The sequence below is a fragment of the Condylura cristata genome, unplaced genomic scaffold (assembly GCF_000260355.1).
Source record: "Condylura cristata isolate star-nosed mole 26May11 unplaced genomic scaffold, ConCri1.0 scaffold00020, whole genome shotgun sequence".
Classification (NCBI taxonomy): Eukaryota; Metazoa; Chordata; class Mammalia; order Eulipotyphla; family Talpidae; genus Condylura; species Condylura cristata.
Genome location: NW_004567121.1, coordinates 12,763,856 through 12,782,951, shown reverse-complemented (window position 1 = coordinate 12,782,951; position 19,096 = coordinate 12,763,856). Strand labels below are relative to the sequence as shown.

The following is a 19,096-nucleotide window of genomic DNA, read 5'->3' as shown; positions in this document are numbered from 1 at the left end:
CAGTTAGTTTTTTAGGACTGACCAGCTGACCTTGCCTGGAATGTCTTCTTCACCTATTTTATTCAATGAACTATAACATATAAAAATCACCAGTACAGTTCAGACCCCTTAGGCAATAAGAGACTAATTTTGGATGAGGAATTCCATTTTAGTCATTTAGGTTGTGTACAAAAACTAATAACTTTAGAATGAATAGCAACAGTTAATTGGAGTGGTGTGCATTGGGTTTTAGTAGGAGATTTTCTTTTGACTCATGTTTGAAGATTAATAATATGCTTTTTTTCATGTAAATACACTCTAAGGCAGGTGGGAGCTTTATTTTTTATAAATAAAAGTTAAATTATAAATAGCAATCCCATGGTAAAACTCTTAGGAAAATACTTGACATTAATGAAAATATCATACATTTCTAAGAAAAGGTTATTTTCAATTATGGACATAGCAAAACTTTGTGACATAAATAGTCTCAATTTACATATAGACTTAGTATATATTTGAGGAAGATAAAACCAGGCCCTCCATGGGCATGAATGGAGGACAGAATATCTTTTTTGAAAAATTTTTAAAATTATTTACTTATTTTTTATTTTATAAGTTTATTTTTATAACAGTTTATTTTTACATCACTTTGTACATTTTTTTTCCTATCTCAATTGTAATCCCTGCGGATTTCCTATCACCAAGTCACCCGTGTGCCATCATCATAATTCCATGCACTTCCCTCTCCACCCCCCCATTTTTGGTCCCATTCCCCACTCCACCCCCACAAAATGTCTCTGGTATATGGCTATTCATTATTCTTGTTATTTTCTCACCTGGTCCATTATACTCCTGCTATGAGTGAAACCATCCGGTATTTTTCTTTCTCTTTCTAGCTTATCTCACTTAGCATGATCTTTTCCAGCTCCATCCAAGTTGCTGCAAAAGACATGTGTTTCTCTTTATTGGTTGCTGAGTAATATTCCATTGTATATATGTACCACATCTTTTTAATCCAGTCATCTACTTTGGGCATTTGGGCTACTTCCATGTTTTTCCAATTGTAAATGAAGCAGCAATGAACATGGGGGTGCAGGTATCTTTTTCAATCAGTGTTTTTGTGTCTTTTGGGTAGATACCTAGGAGTGGGATTGCTAGGTCATAGGGAAGCTCCATGTTTAGCAGCTTGAGGAACCTCCAAACATTTTTCCATAGTGGTTGTACTAGTTTGCATTCCCACCGGCAGTGTAGGAGAGTTCCTTTTTCTCCACATCCTCGCCAACATTTGTTGTTGCTAGTTGTTTGAAGATGTGCCATTCTCACTGGGGTGAGGTGGTATCTCATTGTGGTTTTAATTTGCATCTCCCTTATTAAGAGTAATGTTGAACATTTTTTCATATGCTTGTTGGCCACGACAGAATATCTTTTAACAATGTTTTGTAAGTTGATGAGTTAGTCCAGTTTGATTAACTTAGTCATTTGCAACCCACCAGTAATAATATCAAACATGGTAAAACAAACAAACAAACAAAATAGGAACATATATTTTTGAGCATTTGCTGTTCTTAAGATTTATGTATCAAGATTATACAGATGAAGAATAAATACACATGCTTTCTGTGACATCATTTCATAAGAGAAACACTTCTTAACTAGGATTGCTTAATATTTTAATTACATAAAGAAGTGAATCAGCAAAAAATATTCTATTATACATATGCCATTTATAATTCTGTAGATAGGTGTATTGGGAGAAATAAAGGAGTAATAGAGACAAGTTTATCGAAGAAATTTATAACACGGGTGAGGTATGCGTGTAAAAGTGTTAACATTATAGTGCACATTATAGTGCAGTGTTGGCTAGAAGATGAATGAGTGATGCAAGTGACAAGTGCTGAAGGAGTCCAGAGAGAAACCATTTTGGGTTATATAGTTATCATTTATACTCTACTTAAATTCAGGTAAGAGGTATATTAAATGTACTGGAAGGATGCAGAAGGAAGGTAGGTAAGGAAGGTTTTCCAGGTAGTAAGAATGGCGTGGACACCAGAATGTTCACACATAAGGTGTAGCTTGAGAGAAGTAAGTGGAATGGTTTGTTTCATGTAGAAAAACAGCAGGTGATAAAAATGTGCAGATTTGAGGAATGATTCTGGAGCTTTTTCAGTGTTTATGCTAGAAGCTAAAACTTAAATTTATAGGTACTGATAAAGTTGCTCAGGAATTTTGGCAAATATGTAATAAGGTACAATAGGATTTTAAGAAGATTAATCTGTGTTGAGTATGATAGTGTGGAGTTGGGAAAGACTGGCTGTAAATAAAAATGAAGGAGATTAGGGTAGTACTCCAGAGGTATAGAGAAGTGGCCTGGGATGTGGGCAAGGCAGTAGTTATGGAAATAAAAAATTGATGTGGAACACAATAATTGATGCAGAACAAGGATTAACTGGTAAGTGAATGAAAGACTTAGAATGAGGGAAACTAGATGTAAAAACAAGGATAATATAGAAAATAAAGATTAGTATTTGTGAAAAAGTTTATAGAACTTATTTTCAGAGTATGTGTAGCTTTGGATACAAATAATGTTTCAGAGTATGTAATTAAAATTTGTCCACAAGGATTTATTTTCTGTGTTTTACTTTCTGCTTATTTAGGTGTTTGGTTCTTAAATTGTGAATGAATCAAATAGTTTAGTGTATTTATATATACAATATAACTAGTGTTCCATGTCACTGTAACAAATTCTAAACACTACTATATAAGAAAGAGGACTCACCTAAGTAAAGACAGGTAACTAGCTATGGAATAGAAAATCAGAAATGTAGAAAAAAAACATAGAGAAGGGATCTTTTGTGATATTTATGACCTTTTATAATTTATTTTGAATCACTTTGCACAACAACATAAAGACTAAAGGAGACTGTATGTGCAGGGAGTCTTGTTAAAGACTATACCTTTTAAAAAATAAAATGTCAAAGGGGACCTGAAAAATGGAAATAGCACAGATATCCATCGGGAGGAAACTGTAAGACTGTTACATTCATACTGTGGAATACTAATTCCATTTCAAGAATGAAATGGAATTAACTACTGGCTCAAGCAGCAACATCGATGAATAGCAAAAATGTTTGTTCAGTCTAAGGACGTTCTTATACAAAAGAGCATACTCTGTATGATCATATTTCTGTGAGCAGTAGAACAGGTAAAACTAATTATGGGGGGAAAAGTCAGAATCACTGTTACCTCTGGGGAGAGGGGTGAAGGATTGATAGAAAAGGGGCATGAGGGAACTTTCTGAGGGTGATGATGTTCTATGTTTTGATGGAGCTTTGGGGGCACTATGGTGTATGTGTTTTTTAACACTCATTAAATGGTATGCTTAGGATTTGTTCATTTCACCATATGTAAGGATTTGCTTGCAAGGATTTCCTTGCAAGAAAGACAGCAGAGCATAATGATTAAGAGGCTGGGATCCTGAATCACAACTTTGTATTGTACTAGTTAAGTTTGAATTGTATTAGTTGAATTTTTTTACGAATTTTGAGAACTTGTGCTAACTGTAATAGGTCTTCCTGGACATAAAATTTGAGTAGTGGTTTTCAGTTGTCCATCACTCTCTAACCCCAGCTCTGCCTCTAGCTTCAGGAGCTTCAGGCAGATGAGAAGGGGGTTTGGAAAGGAGGTCTCTATACTATGACTCATAGGAGGGCCACTGTCCACAAACCAGCTGGTGGTAAAGCAGCAAGCAACTGGCTACAAAGCCTACTGCCTGGAGTATGCCCTCTACTGGTGGGGTGAAGAAGCCTCATCATTATATACTCAGTACTGCAGCACTCGTTGAAATTAGACATTATCAGAAGTCTGTTGAACTTTTCTGATTCTCAAACTTCCCATTTTTGGTATGGAAAATTATTAAGACTTCAAAGCAGAGTCGAACTTCCAGAGCACAGCTATTAGTGTTTGGTAGGAGGTAAGTGAGGTCTATCTGCTTGGCTTTTTGAAGATACTGACTTGTGTGCTATACACAATTTGGCTTTGTGTTACACAGGCCAAACGTGTAACAACTATGCCAGAAGATATCCAGCCGGCATATTCATAATGGAGAAAAACCGTCAACAATCCTCTATTGAAAATTTTCCAGGCTAGCCAATATTGGATTTTTGAAACACAAATAAATTTCTTATTGATGCAAAAAAAGTGAATAATGTCTGCATCTTAGAGTTTTATTAAGGTTAAATGATTACATTATAGAAAATACTTATCAAGATGCTGGCACATAATAAGCTTTCAATAAAAGTTACTTTAAAAAGTCAGAGGAGCATACACACACAAAAAATGGAATTAAGCCATACTTCCATTGTCCAGCAAGAGATAAATAACATTACTCCTTAGCAAATATAGGATATATTTTTTGAATCTCCAAAGGATAGAAATTATGAGAAATATTTCACTTAAATAACATTTTTAAACTTTCACTTAAAAAGATGGAAGCCGGCCCTCCCTGGTGGCACAGCCGGTTAAAGCACTGCACTGAGAAGCTAAAGCCACTTCTGCATGAGTTCGATTCCCGCCTGCCCCGAAGGTGACCACTTGGTGTGGCAGACCTCTCCTGACCCGCCCGCTGCTCCCCTCAGCAGTGTACTTCGTCGATCTGCCTGTTCTGTTCCCCACTCTGTCTCTGGTGAAGACTCTCACCATCCCTGAGCCTCTGGCCTGTACCCCAGTTGTGTATGCACAAATAAATAAATCTTTAAAAAAAAAAAAAGATGGAATCCTAGAAAGGAATAGAATAACCTTTTTTTCTTATACAGTTTATACTGTCAGGACATTTCAGCACATTTGTTATACGTATACTATTGTCAAGATGCTGAACTAGGAGACAGGGTTCCAACATACAGAGTTTATAGTCTACTATTTAACACCTCATTATTCTTAGAAGGAAAACATCAAGCCAAGCAAGTGGGCTAAAACATGCCTTGAGATACTTACCTTGAGTTAAATTTCAAATAGTAAAACCTAAATGGGATAGAGAATTGTATTTAGAACAGTGCTACCAAATTAAACTTTCTGTGATGATTAAAGTGTTGCACATCTGTGCTAATGTGGTAACAGTAGTCCTGTGGATCTAGGGAGACTTGAGATGTCTCTTCATTTTAATTTAGTTGAATATGGCCAGAGGCTATCAGATCAGACAAAAAATTTGTTATTTACTCATCCTATTCTAAAATGCCCTCCCCCCCAAAATTATCACAAAAATGAAATGAAAAAAAAAATAAGACATGTAAAATATTACCTTTCTTTTAAAATATCAGAATCTACTGACATACAACTTCTCTGTCAAAATTGCTATAATAATTTCTTAAACTCTCAACTTTTGTATATCATAAGTTGGAGGTGCCTAAGAATATTTTTCTTTATACGTTTAAGTACAATTCAACAATGTGGTTACTGATGTAACAGTTAACACTCTTTACAGCAAGTTTTGTCTAGTACAGCTGTATATTGACAGTGCAATGTGGATAACTTCAAGGTTGACTGAGGAGGTTTCTTCGATCCAGTGAAGCCATTTCTGCATTTGGAGCTGTATGCTGAAAAATCTTTCCTTCTATAAAGTTCAGCCCGATGTTTACAGCAGCCAAATTTGCTCAACAACAGGAAGAAATCCCTTCGGAATGCCTTTGTGAAGATCGCATATAGAAATGGATTGGCACAAGAATTGACTGGATAAAAAAGAACTAGTAAAATTTTAGAGTTGGTTACTGTGATCAGAGGCACTTTGAAGGCAGCTGAGATAGCAAAAAAGGAAATCGGTGCCATGCAGGTGAAATCCGTGAAGATGAGAACCGCCATTTTCTTAGCGATCTTTGTGTCTTTCTTGGTAGCCGTCAGCTCTGGATTTTGAACTGTGAAATATATTTTAATGTAGCAAGCACAAATGATGATGAAGGCCACCACATTGAGTATCAGGATGGCTAATATGTAGACTTGTGAGAGGGTAGTTTCTACATCCATGGGGAGGCAGATGCTGACCTTCATGTAATTGCTGACACCCACAAGGGGCAACGTAGCAATCAGAGTGGCAAAGAGCCATCCTCCAAGCATGATCAGAATGGCATGCCTTAATCGAAGCTTTTGTTCTACTTGAATAGCATATGTGATGGTGTACCATCTTTCTAGTGTGATGACTGTGAGGGTGTATACAGAAAGTTCACTTGCAAATACAGTGAAAAACCCAGCAGCACTACACCCACTCCCTGTCTGCCAATCTATGGCATGGTTGTAATACTGGCCTTTGGTATGGGAATCAACTGAGGCAATGAGCAGCAGATAGAGCCCCATGCAAAAATCTGCAAATGAGAGATTGCACATGAGAAAACGTGGCACAGTCAGCTTATAACGACTGGTCAGTAGGACAAAGAGGACAGTCACATTTCCCATGATGGCAAGAATACTAATCAGCCAAATCAAGACCCTAAGGAAGTCATAGCCCATTATGTCTTCACAGGGATTAAAAGCATCTGGTTCAGGAGCACATTGGAGTACCTTGGGTGAGCAGAAACCATAGTCATAATCCCAGCCACTCAGTTCATTCTCATCAAAGATGGCAGAGTACCTATAAGAAGAATATTTTGACAATGTAAACTGAAGAGATTTTCAGTGTATTAAAAATTCAAGAATCATTTTTCGTGTCTTTTTTAAACCTAAGAAACAAAGCCACAACAGCCTTGGCCGTAGGTTTATTTGTTAAATTATTGGAACTCTTAATTGATGTAGGAGTTCCAAAAGAAGGAAATGAAAAGTCATTTGGACTTAAAAAATATATATATGTCTTACACATTGATGCAAAGACTTAATGAAGTTGTTTACATAGGGTAATTCTCTTTGGAAAACAAATTTAGAGTCACAATGTATGCTTGCTAAATATAAAAGAATCTTTTCTTGGCATTTTCTTAGCTATTTATCTCATTTAGTTGCCAGCCAAACTGCTATCAAGCTGTTTGTAGTGAAACACAAATGGGATTGGAAGGCTCAAATTGTTGAAAATCATCAGCTACTGATGAACTTGTTTGCACTCGAGTCCCTGGTTAATCAAATAGCCAAGCTGAGAAACAGAAAGTAAGACTAGAGTACTAGAAACTTGGCAGCCGGTGAAGAATGTCATCAATGGCAATGGGAAGAAATGGTGAAGCTGGTTACTTGTTAGGGGAGAGAGTCAAATTCAGAGAGTGGATTGAAGAGGGACGTTGACTTTAGTGAAGGAACAGGCCCACCTTTGCCTCAGTTACTGCCATGGTCAGAAATCAGAATTCCGATTTTTCATCCTCTTTAATGGGATAATTTGTTTTCTTTCTCCTATCACTCCTCCAATTTTAACTCTCTCCTTCTTCCATCTACGTTCCTTCTAGGATGGACATTCCTAAGTACAAGTCTACTGATTCACTTTTTTACTAGTTTTTTATTGGCTATGGCATACAAAATACCAGAATCCTTGAGATGACCATTAAGTTCCTCTTGATCTGGGTTCTGTTCCTTTCTTCAGTCTCATCCTTAAAAAGCAGTAGTGGAATGCAAAAAACAGGCTGTGGAGCCAAACTGCTTGGGTTCCAGTCCTGACAGAATGTGTTTATAAACTTGGGAGACTGAGTTAAATTATCTTCCCTCGAGTTCTTTGTCAGGCAATCCTATCTCCCTTATTAGGGCTATGTTAAAGATGAAATATAGTAGCACACACAGAATGTTCAGAATAATGCCTGACACATATTAAGTGTCCAGTGGATGTTATGGATTCTTACAGTTTATTGCTTGCAGATCCCTGCACAGCCTTCCCTTTGGTTACTTGAAATGACTTATGACTCAGAATATTGTTTTAACTTTCTGCCTCCTTTTGCCTAGAAGACATCGCTGTTTCTTCTTTCCTTCCTCGTCTCATCTCTCTGGTGAATTCCTCCTCATTCGTGAAATAAGCTCATCTATGAAACTTATTACTGATACTGCACCTCCAGCTGCACTTAAGTAGTAGTATAATGATCAAACTGTATTATTATGTGATGATGCATGTGTATATTTAGTAGTCTGTTTAGGCAGGGGACAAGGCCTTACTCATTTCTGATATGTTAATTCCTCACATAAGGTTGACTTGGAGTATCCATTCAGTAAATATTTATGGAATAAAGAAACCAGGAAGATCCTGGCTCTTAAGAGTGCCTACAGCTTGGTGCAGGTAGATTCAACAAATTTCGTTTGCCCATAGTTCTGCTAGTATAATCTTGGGGACTGGTGGGACTGGCGGGACTGGCATAACTTTTCTGTTAAAGCCATTACAAATATGTATTTCGCCTTAGAATTCCTTACAGACTTAACAAGTTTTTTTTTTTTTTTTCCTACTCTCAAAACTTAGCTTCTCACATTACCTATAAGGAAGTGTTACCTACAAAGAAGTGTGTATGTATTACAGTGAGTGGATGAAATGTTTATTTGACCAGTATGATCACTAAAAGGGGACCAAATATAAAGAAGAAAAAAAATGATGTAGGACTCCAAAAAGGGGCTAGATTATCACAGAAACTAGTTTGGAACTAGAGACGGGCTACTGCCACGCACAGATGAGCTCTTAGGAACCTCACTCTCACACATTTGGCGTTATCTTGTTGACAACAATATAATTACCAAGGCTTGTAATCTTTAAAGAGATATTGTGGTTAAAACGAACAATTAAAGGAAATGCTATTTTTTAGTATTGGAAAGGCCTTTAAGGACCATTTACTGAATCTTTCATTTCATGGGTGAGACAACCAAGACCGAGGAGGTCAGTGACTTTCCTAAAGACCCCTCAGCTCTTGGTATTTGTGGTGACCATGCGTGGTCTTCATATCCGTGTTCCTGAGACTGTTTGTCTACTTCTTTGTATGTTTCGATCCATTAGAATCTCTAGGATATTTGTTAAAATGCAAATTGCTGGCTTTATCTAGGGGTAGAGTTCAGGAAATTGTGTGTGTGTGTGTGTTTTTAAAGATTTATTTATTTATTCATAAAGAACTGGGGTACAGGCCAGAGTTGCAGGGGCAGTGAGAAGCTTCACCAGAGACAGAGTGGGGAGCAGAACAGGCAGATCTACGAAGTACACTGCTGAAGGGAGCAGAGGGCGGGTCAGGAGAGGTCTGCCACGCCATGTGGTCACCTCCGGGGCAGGCAGGGATCGAACTCTTGGGGCAGTGGCTTTCAATTCTTAGTGCTGTGCTTTAAACCCTCTGCGCCACCAGGGAGGGCCCAGGAAATTGTGCTTTAAGCAGGTCTGCTGGATGATCCCTTCAATAATAGCCTTTATTTAAGTCAAGTGAAGCTTTCCAACTACTGCTTGTTCAATTTCTTTTACTCCTTTCCCCTTATCAGAAGTACTCAGCTGCTAGAAGTACTAACAGAAAATTTCTAAAATTCTGCCATGATTTCTGAATAAATTTGTATCAGTAAGAGTTCAAATGTATTTCATCTCCCACTCCCTTGCTCGTTTGCCTTTTTTTTTTTTTTTTTTGCTCCACTGGGCATATGTCTAGTAGTTTTTTGCCTTTGTGATTTGTCTCAACCAAATATTTGCCTGCTGCTACTTATATTTGTGTCCTGGGATGGCTTCTGAGGGAAGCAGCATGCTTACTGACACAGAGCCCAGCACAGAGCTGTCTTTAGTATCCAAGGCTATGCAGGGAGTTTGAATGGACTCACATAGGGTGACCCACATAGAGCCCAAGCAGTAGCTCTACTCCTCCTGTCACAACAAACAGAGAAAGGAGGGAAGATGGGGCTGTCAGGACAGGGGTCCAACTGTACTGGTAAGGACTCCAAGGACTCTTGGGAGAGGAGATAAGGCTTAGTAGTTTTCTCTAGAATTTCAAAACTCTGGGGTCTCAGGCATAACGCTTTGGTGAAAAGGGGAGGAATGGGAATTATCTTAAAAAATGCTTTTTTGTAGGGAGCATACTCTTTTTTCCTTGGATTTTATATTAATTTCAATTTCAAGGGATTTAGGGATACAGGATATTAAGGGACTTGCTTTGAAAGCAGTATTATCATAACAAACTCAATATTGCATACCCAGTTGGTAAAGATTATTGAGACTGGAATAAAGTCTCACCTTCCCCTTCCAGTGCTACTGTTGACTGTACCCAGAAGTGGTTTTATATTGTGAGGTGGAATAAAAGGCAGATGTTGCAAAAGAGTGACGTATGGAAGATGACTGATGGAGGGAGAAGCAAGAGAGACGATGGGAAGGGGAAGGAAAAGGAAACTGGAGGTTAGGTGGCGTCAGACCTAAATGAAAGAAAAAGACAAGAAGGAGGTGAGTGTAATACTCCCTTCACTCAGATAGTTCTGAACGTCGAAGGATATTACTTACAGACAAGGAGAGAAATACGAAAAAAGGATATATATGGCCTAGTGATGCTCAGTGTTATGAGAACATTACTGGTAAGGATTCAAATCCATCTGGGAGGAGCCCATAGCTCAGAGTCCTTCCATCACACCATCCTGCTGTCTCTATAAAACATGCAGATTGGTAGGGGAAAAAAGAAAAGGAAAAGGATGTAGAAGAGGGAGATTGGCAAGAGTCTCAGAAGGGCATCTGGTTTTGTAGCCTGCAGGACACTGGGGGTGGAGGGTGGGGAGAAATGAAACTTCTGAATCATAAAAATGCGCATAGGGACAACTGGGATTACCTTTTGAGACATGCGCTTTTATTATTGAAGGTAGGTGAAATGTCAAGGCCACCAGGAAAAAGTTTTAAAATCACCCAGTACAATAGAAGTGTAACCTCTATACGGTGTATATTAGTGATAGCATTAAGGCTGAGTGATCTTAAGCTCTATAGCCTAGTGGTCCAGGAAAGTCTCTTTGAAGGGGTAAGGGGGTCCACAGTCGGTTAGTCTTTGTGGGGGCACAGGTTACATGACTAGTGAAAATTTAAAATACCTGCATCGACATACCGGCAAATACAAATTTTAATTTCCGAGAATTTAATTGTAGAATGAAAATGAAGGTACTTTTTTTTTTAAGGTGTATTTTTTTTTTAACCAGTTGAAATAGATACTGTATCAACTGATGCTACTTGCAAGGACAAAATGCTTTGCAACCATCTTCCCAATAAAGAATTTTTATCAAAAGAGAATCATTGGCACTGATAATAATAAGGTGAACACAGAATGAGATGTGGCTTCCTGAGTTTCTTTGCATGCAAATACTTACAATGTTTCATTATTTGGTTTCCTTGCTGTGCTTTCACATTGTTTGGAAAAGTTTTCAAAAATGGAAAATGAAAAATTCTGCCTGAAAGAGAAGAGGTAAAAAAAAAAAACAAAAAAAACAAAAAAAAACGAGTTGAGCTTTTGCTCTTTAAACTAGACCTGATCATGTCTATTTATGCTTTCTTCATCCATATTCTTTACCTATTACACCAGTGTCGTGTTCTGAACCATTGTCCCAGCTGAAATGCTTCCTGGGGAGAGAGTAGAGCCTTTGAATTGTCATTAGAATTCTTCCAGCTTAGATAAAATGCATCTGAAAGCTAAGTGTTTTGTGTGAGCTCTATAGATGAAAAACTTAAATTTGTCATATTGAATCATAGATTTTTCAATGCTTGTTAAAAGCTAGCTTTTGGTATATTAAAGTGTGCTCCTCACCACGCTTTTTTCCACATTGGCCTTGATGAGCAAAATCACTCAGAGTTCATGGCTTTGAATTGTAACTGGGAATCCTTTAAAGGATTTGAAGATATCGGCCCTGACATTATTGTGTGAATTTCTCTGCTTTTATTTTTGCTTCCGTGCAGAAACATATGTGGATGTTCCCAACTGCTTCATCTTTCCAAGAAGTTTAGCTTATGGAAAGGGGGCAAAGTTAAGAAAGTAAAAGACTATACTTACATTTCTAAATTGAAACAAAAGAGAGGCACAAAGGAAAACAGGGTGGAAAAAATAGAGAAAAGGAGAGCAGTTTGTGAGAACCTGAGCCTTTCCTGGGGAGGAAGAAGAAATAAGGCAATTCCAAGTGGACATGATTACATTCTTCTCCAGAACCAAGAAGATAATTCCTTGTAGCGAAAGCTTTGTGAAACAGGAAGGTGGAGAATACATCAGAACTATTTGACCTACTGGACTTTCCACAATTCATCCACTTGTTACTTTGGGCCAAGATTATAAATCCTTAAATTTGGATCAAATTGTGTGTGTGTGTGTGTGTGTGTGTGTGTGTGTGTGTGTGTGATGCTATCTCTGTGTCTGTCATTTAGAGATACTTTATGTGAACCAACCTACAGTTACTGGGAAATGTGGTTGTTCTTGGCCTTCAGCTAACAGCACTGGGTTCCATCTATACTTATCTTTTTACACAATTTTATCATAGATACCACAGACGCCTTTAGGGCCATCTGCTCATTCGGGCAGCTGTGTGCTTTCTCTAGGCTCAGCAGCTGCAAGGCGGAGGGTGACTCAGTCTGCATAAACATTCCACTGGTCCTCCTTCAGACTCTCTCACCTTTCTAGCATCCAAGGTTTCTCGTTTTAGGGTTACAGAGGGAGTCAAGTCAAGCTTGTAATCCCAGTCAAGACAATCTCTGTGTGATCCCAGTCAAGACAACCTGTGTGATCCCATTCAAGACAACCTGTGTAGTCCTAGTCAAGACAACCTCTGTGACTATATTCATGTCCCACTTTGATACTGGCCCATACTGCATAAGGCCTCAGGGTTTTAGCCCTGCCTCTTTTTTTTTTTTTTTTTTGCTCAGAGATAATCTTTTCCAGTTACTGGAATAAAAAGCTTTTGAACTAACATTTTCATATGGCAGTAATGTCAGCAGGAATGTGACCTCTTTGCCTCAAAGGTGGAGGGGTCCAGACTGACCTTCATCATGAACCAGTGTCTATGTTTTAATTGTGCTCTCAATGCAGTTGTTTTCCTCCATCTCTCCTTCCACTCTGTTGTCAGTGTGATATTTACAAAAGCAAATTTGAGTAATTTTGCTTTAAATTTGTCAGTGACTTCGCATCTTCTAATCCCCTTGGCCTGGCATGCAGAGACCATCACAACCACCTCTCTCTGTTGTCCTCTCACTCACTTTTCTGTATGTAACTATAAGTCTTGTTCCAACTTTTTTTTTTGAAGAACTTTCATCTCACCATCTCTTGCCTTTGCCTCTTCACACAATTTATTCCATCTTCCTGGCATGCTTCCCCCCCACACCCATCTAAACAGCTCCTACCTGAGCTTCAAGTCTACCAGAAGTCACTTCCTCAGGAAGCCTTCATAAGCCCTGCTGCCATTTAGAAACCCAGTATTCTCTGTTCTGTTTTCAGCTCTAACATAACATGCTCTATTGGACCTAAGTACTGGCTGCCTTGTGCATTGCCCCCAAACAAACAGCTGCTTGTGACTCTGAGGGTTGGGATCACCTCTCACTTGTCTTTGTCTCTTTGGGCTTTTATACAGGGCTTGGGACATGATAAGCACTCAGTGTTCTTAGAAGCTCAGTTAATGGTGCATGGTTTTGGAAACACAGAGCTTGCTCTTGGTTGCCTCAAAAACTTCAAGTAGAATCCACTTATCTGTGCAAGGTACAAAGTAGGTATACAATAATATATGCTGGTTGATTCATTATAAATAGGTTGATTTTAAACAAAGACGGGGCAACCACTGTTACATCTAAGATGATGCCCTGAGATACTCTCATAGACTGAGAATATCTTCTTAAGCTGCAGAATGTGCCTTTAGGGCACTGTCTTTCCAAATGCAAGTTGTAGGACCTATCAGTGGGTCATGAAAGTGCAAAGAATGCATCAAGACTAGCATTGAAAACAAAATCAGAGTAAAATAGATAAGAACACAGCAGCCTGTATCACATGTAATAACGCTAAGAGTTGCTATGTTTTCTGCCAGTTACAAATGTGACATGTATACTGGGTTGCAATGTAAAGAAATTTCTTAGTATGCATCTCAGCCGAAAAAGTCTGGAAAACAATGCTTTATGGGAGGATGAACTCCTGCATGCTCTGCCATTCCGTCAGGACGGATGGGAAATCATTTGTATGAGCAAGATACTCCCCACTGGACACGAAACAGCAGGGGGCTGGTGCCCTTTCTGTGCCTGCCTTAGCTAATCCTTGAGCTGGTGTTCTTGCTGAAATGGAAGGCCCTAGGGGTAGGGGGAGGGGAGAGAAATAGCTTTTAGAAAATAACATAAACCTCCTGTAGAGTTTTGTGTGTGTCTTTTATGAAGGACTATACGACATTAGGTACAGTTTACCCTCTTGAGCATACTTCCCCCAACTTCTTTAAAAATGATGCTCTCTGATAAAAGCCAGTTGGCTTTTGAGAGGGCAATTTTGTACTCCATTTTGCAACTGCATGGTAGCCTAATACAAAGTTATAATTCAGTCAGCCAAAACAGGCTACAGAGGTCTAGTTTCAGGTTGAAATGACTACTTGGAATCATTTTGCAGGAAGAAACAGGATGGTTCATTTTCTTCTTGTCTGTCTGAAAGTGACCCCACTGTCGTGCAGCTGGCGGAGGAAGCATTGAGTGAAGGAGCAGGGAGCTGTCAACCAGGGACTATTTTGAAGGCAGGAGACTCTGCCACAGCTTGTCAGGGTTACCTTTTATTCTTTACTTACTCCTTTGGTGGCAGGTTTCGAAAAGCACAGCAGTGACTGGGGTAAGTCAGTGTGGCATCCAGGAGACTGGTAAATTTTTCTCTTGACGGCAGTTTTTTTAGAGAATAGGATGATGTGGCAATTAGTGTCTGGATGGATTCCAGCCTATCACTGGGCAGGGCTTGCAATTTGGTGGTAGAAATATCCCTGAAAAATAAAAGGGAGAAAGGCATTTTGTTTATCCTGTTTGTGTGACCCATACAGTGAAAGCTCTTAACAATAGTCCTGGTCTGGGTTCTCCGGGCTGTTTTCTCCATCTTGCCTTCACCCTCATTCTCCATTCCAGTGAGTCTCATTAAGATCTGAATTCAAGAAGCTGTGCTGTGGCTTTTTTTTTTTTAATCATATTCACCCATTATTCTTTTCAAGGTTGAGTATGCTCCTATACCTGCCACACATTCATTATCATTGCTTGCTTGCTCTCTCTTGTGATTTCTTTGTAAATCCCTTCCTTTACCCCTTTCCACTCAACAGAAGTGAAATAACTATTTGCTTTATGAGATAGTGGGCACAGTCAGTGACATCAGCTTTTGTGCTCTGCCCCAGGGGAAATATTCATGGCTTCAGATGCCTAGGTCTGTCATTGATCCAGCCTGCAGGATACAGTTTCTGGAAGCAAAGTGGCTAGGCTGTTAAGAGCCATTGTGTGGCAACAACCATCGTGTCCAAACACAAAGAAAGTGCATTCTCCAAAGGCAAGCTGGACTCTTCAATCCAAAGAAAGCAAACACTAGGCCAGAATGGTACAGGCAGAATGGCCATCTCAGGTTTTCTAAACAAGGTCCCGAACTCCTTGGCTTTTCTAGATTTAAGGCAATGTCTAAGAAAATACCAACCAATCAAGTGTGAGGAGACAGTGGGAGTTTTAAAAGCCTGTGTGTCTCTTAAGTGGATGCTGCTGTGTCCCATGAAACTTTCCCAGCAGCACAACAGCCCCGAAACTCAGCAAGCTGACCCGGTACTTCCAGCACACTGAGGGCGTTCATCACTGAGGGCTGGACAGGTGAACCTGACAACACAGATGAGGACTCGTGTAGACCTCGTGGAATGATCAAGGCTTCAGAACTTGCCTGCAGGGCTGTAGACTTATGCTGCTTTCTGTATCTTTGTTTACATAGCTGGTGTTCTCATTCAGCCTTGTAGAATTATTATCTCAGATATGTCAGGAATTGAGAGGGATTCTTTGCAGAACTGGTGGGTTTTTTTCTTGGGGAGGGAAAGTGTAATATATTTTAAATTAGGATTACAGAAAAGTCAGCTTATTACAAAAGAGTGGACGTGTTCGTTACGACACTTGCATTAACAGAGGGACCAGGCATCACTCCTCACACCCTCAGAGAACCGACACACAGCAGGTCAGTCCTGTCGACCTGTCCAGCAAATGCCAGGTGAGTCAGCCCTCAGCTGTATTGATATTATAGTTCACATGTTGAGGTCCTAATCTTGCAGTGCTCCACAGTATGATTTTATTTGGAAGTAGCGTCTGTACAGAGGTAATCAAGTTAAAATGGCGTCATTAGGCTGGGCCCTAATCCAGTCTGACCACTGTCCTAATAAAAAGGGGGTGATTTGGAGATGCACACAGCAAATGCCATGCGAAGACTGGAGTTATGCTGCCACAACCAGGAAAAACTAGCAGAAGCAAGGAGACAGCCCTGGAGCAGACGCCTCCCTCTCAGCCCCCAGAAGGAAGCAGCCCTGTGAGCCCCGACTTCCAGCTTCTGGATGGTGGTGAGACAATGCCTTTGTGTTGCTGAAGCCCCCAGTTGCCATGCTCTGCCATGCAGCCCTTTAACCTGTGGCGGGTGACACTCTCAAAGACAGGCTGGGGAGGAGGCGGTTATGCAGAGCAGGCAGGTTGGGGTGCACGGGGTGGGCCCACCACTGTACTCACAAGATGGTCGGCCCCATGGCTCCCTGGAAGGCGCCGTTGTGTATCTTCTCCAGGTGTGCGTTTTCCTTTAGGTCCCTGTGGGAAGGACAGCGTCCTTAGTGGGCTTGACACCCCACGTGTGCCCAGTTGCAGCTGTGTACAGACGTGTTTGGACCAGCCTGGGAGCTTGGTGCTCAGGGCTGGAGAGGACAAGGTGGGACAACTGTGGGTAAAGTGGAAAAAAGACAGGACGCTGCTTGGTAAAGCAGCTTGGTAAAGTTGCTGTTGTGTTTGGCTCTTCCCCTCCGAGCTGGCCTTTCTTGGCAGAAGCCTTGGTCCTGCAGCTTCTTTCTGACCTGAGGTTAGAAGTTACTGCCAGACAGGTGGGCAAGGATAAAAATGCTGCCCTCGTGGCCAGGGTAGGAGCGCAGTCTGCTCTGCACCAGTCTTCCTGGTGGACTGTAGAGGTCTCAGTCTGTTAATAGTAATAAACTGAAATTTGGGAATACTTTCCTTAAAAACCTAAAGGAGGGGCCATTCTAAGTTGGTACGTCCATCATCTCCTTGTGCTCTTTTCTTTTAGAGCTGCATGTCTTAATGCATTCTCAGGTATGCATTCCTCAGAAAGGGGAAGCAGTGCAGCCTGTGCAGAAAACTAACATGGCCGGTGGTCTGTGCTGTGTGTAAGATGATCGCCAGGTGTGCGGGTGTGGAAACAAAAGGGTGGATGGCCACTGCTCTTAAGGCCATGGAAGAAGCCAGAAGTTCCTAGAGCAGTAGCTAATTAATGGTTTCTTGTGCCTTTAGCTCAAAGCAGCTCAGCATAAACTGCTCAGAAGCAGCTCAGCCTGACAGCCTGACCCTCTGAGCAGCGTCCTGCCTGGTTCCGCAGCTGGTGTCACCAAGCACAGGCCTTGTCTCAGTGGACGAGGAGCTGGGGGAGGTCCCTGGGCTCAGGCTTGCTTGTCTTTGTTTGCACAGTTTGTTCCTATGAACAAAGTGTGGTGACTGAAAGTAATCTAGGACGCTCTGGACAGTGGGCACCGCAGACATGCATTGTTGGCATAAGGACTTGGGCGTGGGAACATGTGGACCCGTGTGCATCGCTGTTCCAGGGTGACATGGCAAATCAAAAGCACCAGCATCCCTCTTCTCCCCCCCTCACTCTCCACCCCTACTTACCCCCAGAGTCCCTAGGTGATTAGCTGGCTCATCTCATAGCTTTATCTCTTCGTCATCTTCCTGTGTGTCTCCACATCACAGAGCCATTTAAAAATGCAAGATCCCTGCCTCTAACTCTCGGGGTGGCTGTTTTCCACATGTTTCTGCTAAGTGTTTTCCTGGGAACCCCTCAATCCTTTCTTCAGGATGCACCTGTCAGTCTCACATTGTCCTATCCCCTGGGTCTACTCCCATCTTCAATGAGACAAGGTTGTCAGAGTCAATTGCTGTTTAAATTCTAAGTGAAAAGAAATTTTCCTCCCCAATTCTCCATGGCTCTTCTTCCTGATTAAGTTTGTTTTAATTATGTTCAATTATCGTCATAAGTCATAACTGGGCTCTGTGAATGAATAATCCTCATGTCACCCGGGTCGAATTAATTGTTCAAACTTCATGACAGAGCATTTTACATGTTTTATTAAAACTTGGACCTTTCAGTACTACCGATAACTCTGCATTGTGCAACTTCGTTAGAACAATCAAATTCACCTACCCAGCAGTGGTGGGGTCACTTTGGGGGTTCTCCCATGTGACATGGCCCTTCTGTGACAAGTGTAGGTGGCATGACTTTATGAAGCACAGTGGGAGAACTCTGCAGTTCACTCAAGGCTTCCCCAAATGGGGGTGCTCAGGGATGGTAAGGACGACTGCCAGACCCTGGGGTTCTGAACCCTCTGTGCAGCTTCTCTGCACCTTGTCTCTTCAGCAAGTAGTGTGTGAGAACCTTGTTGGGCATTGGTAACGTTGTACCTGCCAACTGTGGACAGGCCTGTTTATAAGGAAGGTGAGAGAAACTGGACTGAATGTATAGGCTAAAATTTTTCTTTACAGTTTTGAAACTTCTCTGCCTTCCACAAGTGAAGTGAAACAAGTGTCTTTGCTTTTAGAAGAGAATCCAGACTCCTTCCCTGCCTCCTCAGTTTGTATAATTTGCTCCTGTTCTATCTCCAGTTTTATCTCACACCAGCCTTCTCGTAGATGACTCTCCAGGAATACTAGCTTCCTTTCAACTCTCAGTTTATCAACTTCTTTTCTTTCCTAACTCAGGGCCTTTACATGTGCCGTTCCCCCCTTGGTAATGGTTTCCTCCTCACTGTGCAATCATGAGCTCCTTTTCCCCAATTGGCATGACCCAAATGGAGAGGTGAGGCACCTAACTACCATTCAGTCATCCCCTTGTGTTTTTGCAAATTTCAGCAGTGGGTTATTTCTTTCATTAATATATATCACTACCACTTATTTACTTCCCTCCTTGATGTATCTTTTGCTAAAACAGAAGATTCATGAAAGCAGGAATGATTTCCACTTTACCTTTGCAGACCCAGCAACTAA

General features: G+C 40.7%; 1 protein-coding gene across 1 annotated transcript in view; it reads right to left on the bottom strand.

Annotated features, from left to right (window-relative positions):
* Positions 1-5,386: 5,386 nt before the first annotated feature.
* Positions 5,387-19,096, bottom strand: part of LHCGR (luteinizing hormone/choriogonadotropin receptor) — a 47,852-nt gene continuing 34,142 nt past the window's right edge. Inside the window, exons 8-11 of the mRNA XM_004686209.2 lie at positions 16,565-16,639; positions 14,632-14,817; positions 11,212-11,292; positions 5,387-6,592 (exon numbers count right to left, since the gene is read on the bottom strand). Of these exons, the coding sequence (XP_004686266.1) occupies positions 5,440-6,592; positions 11,212-11,292; positions 14,632-14,817; positions 16,565-16,639 (1,495 nt within the window). The 3' untranslated portion in view covers positions 5,387-5,439. The remainder of the gene's footprint in view (positions 6,593-11,211; positions 11,293-14,631; positions 14,818-16,564; positions 16,640-19,096) is intronic.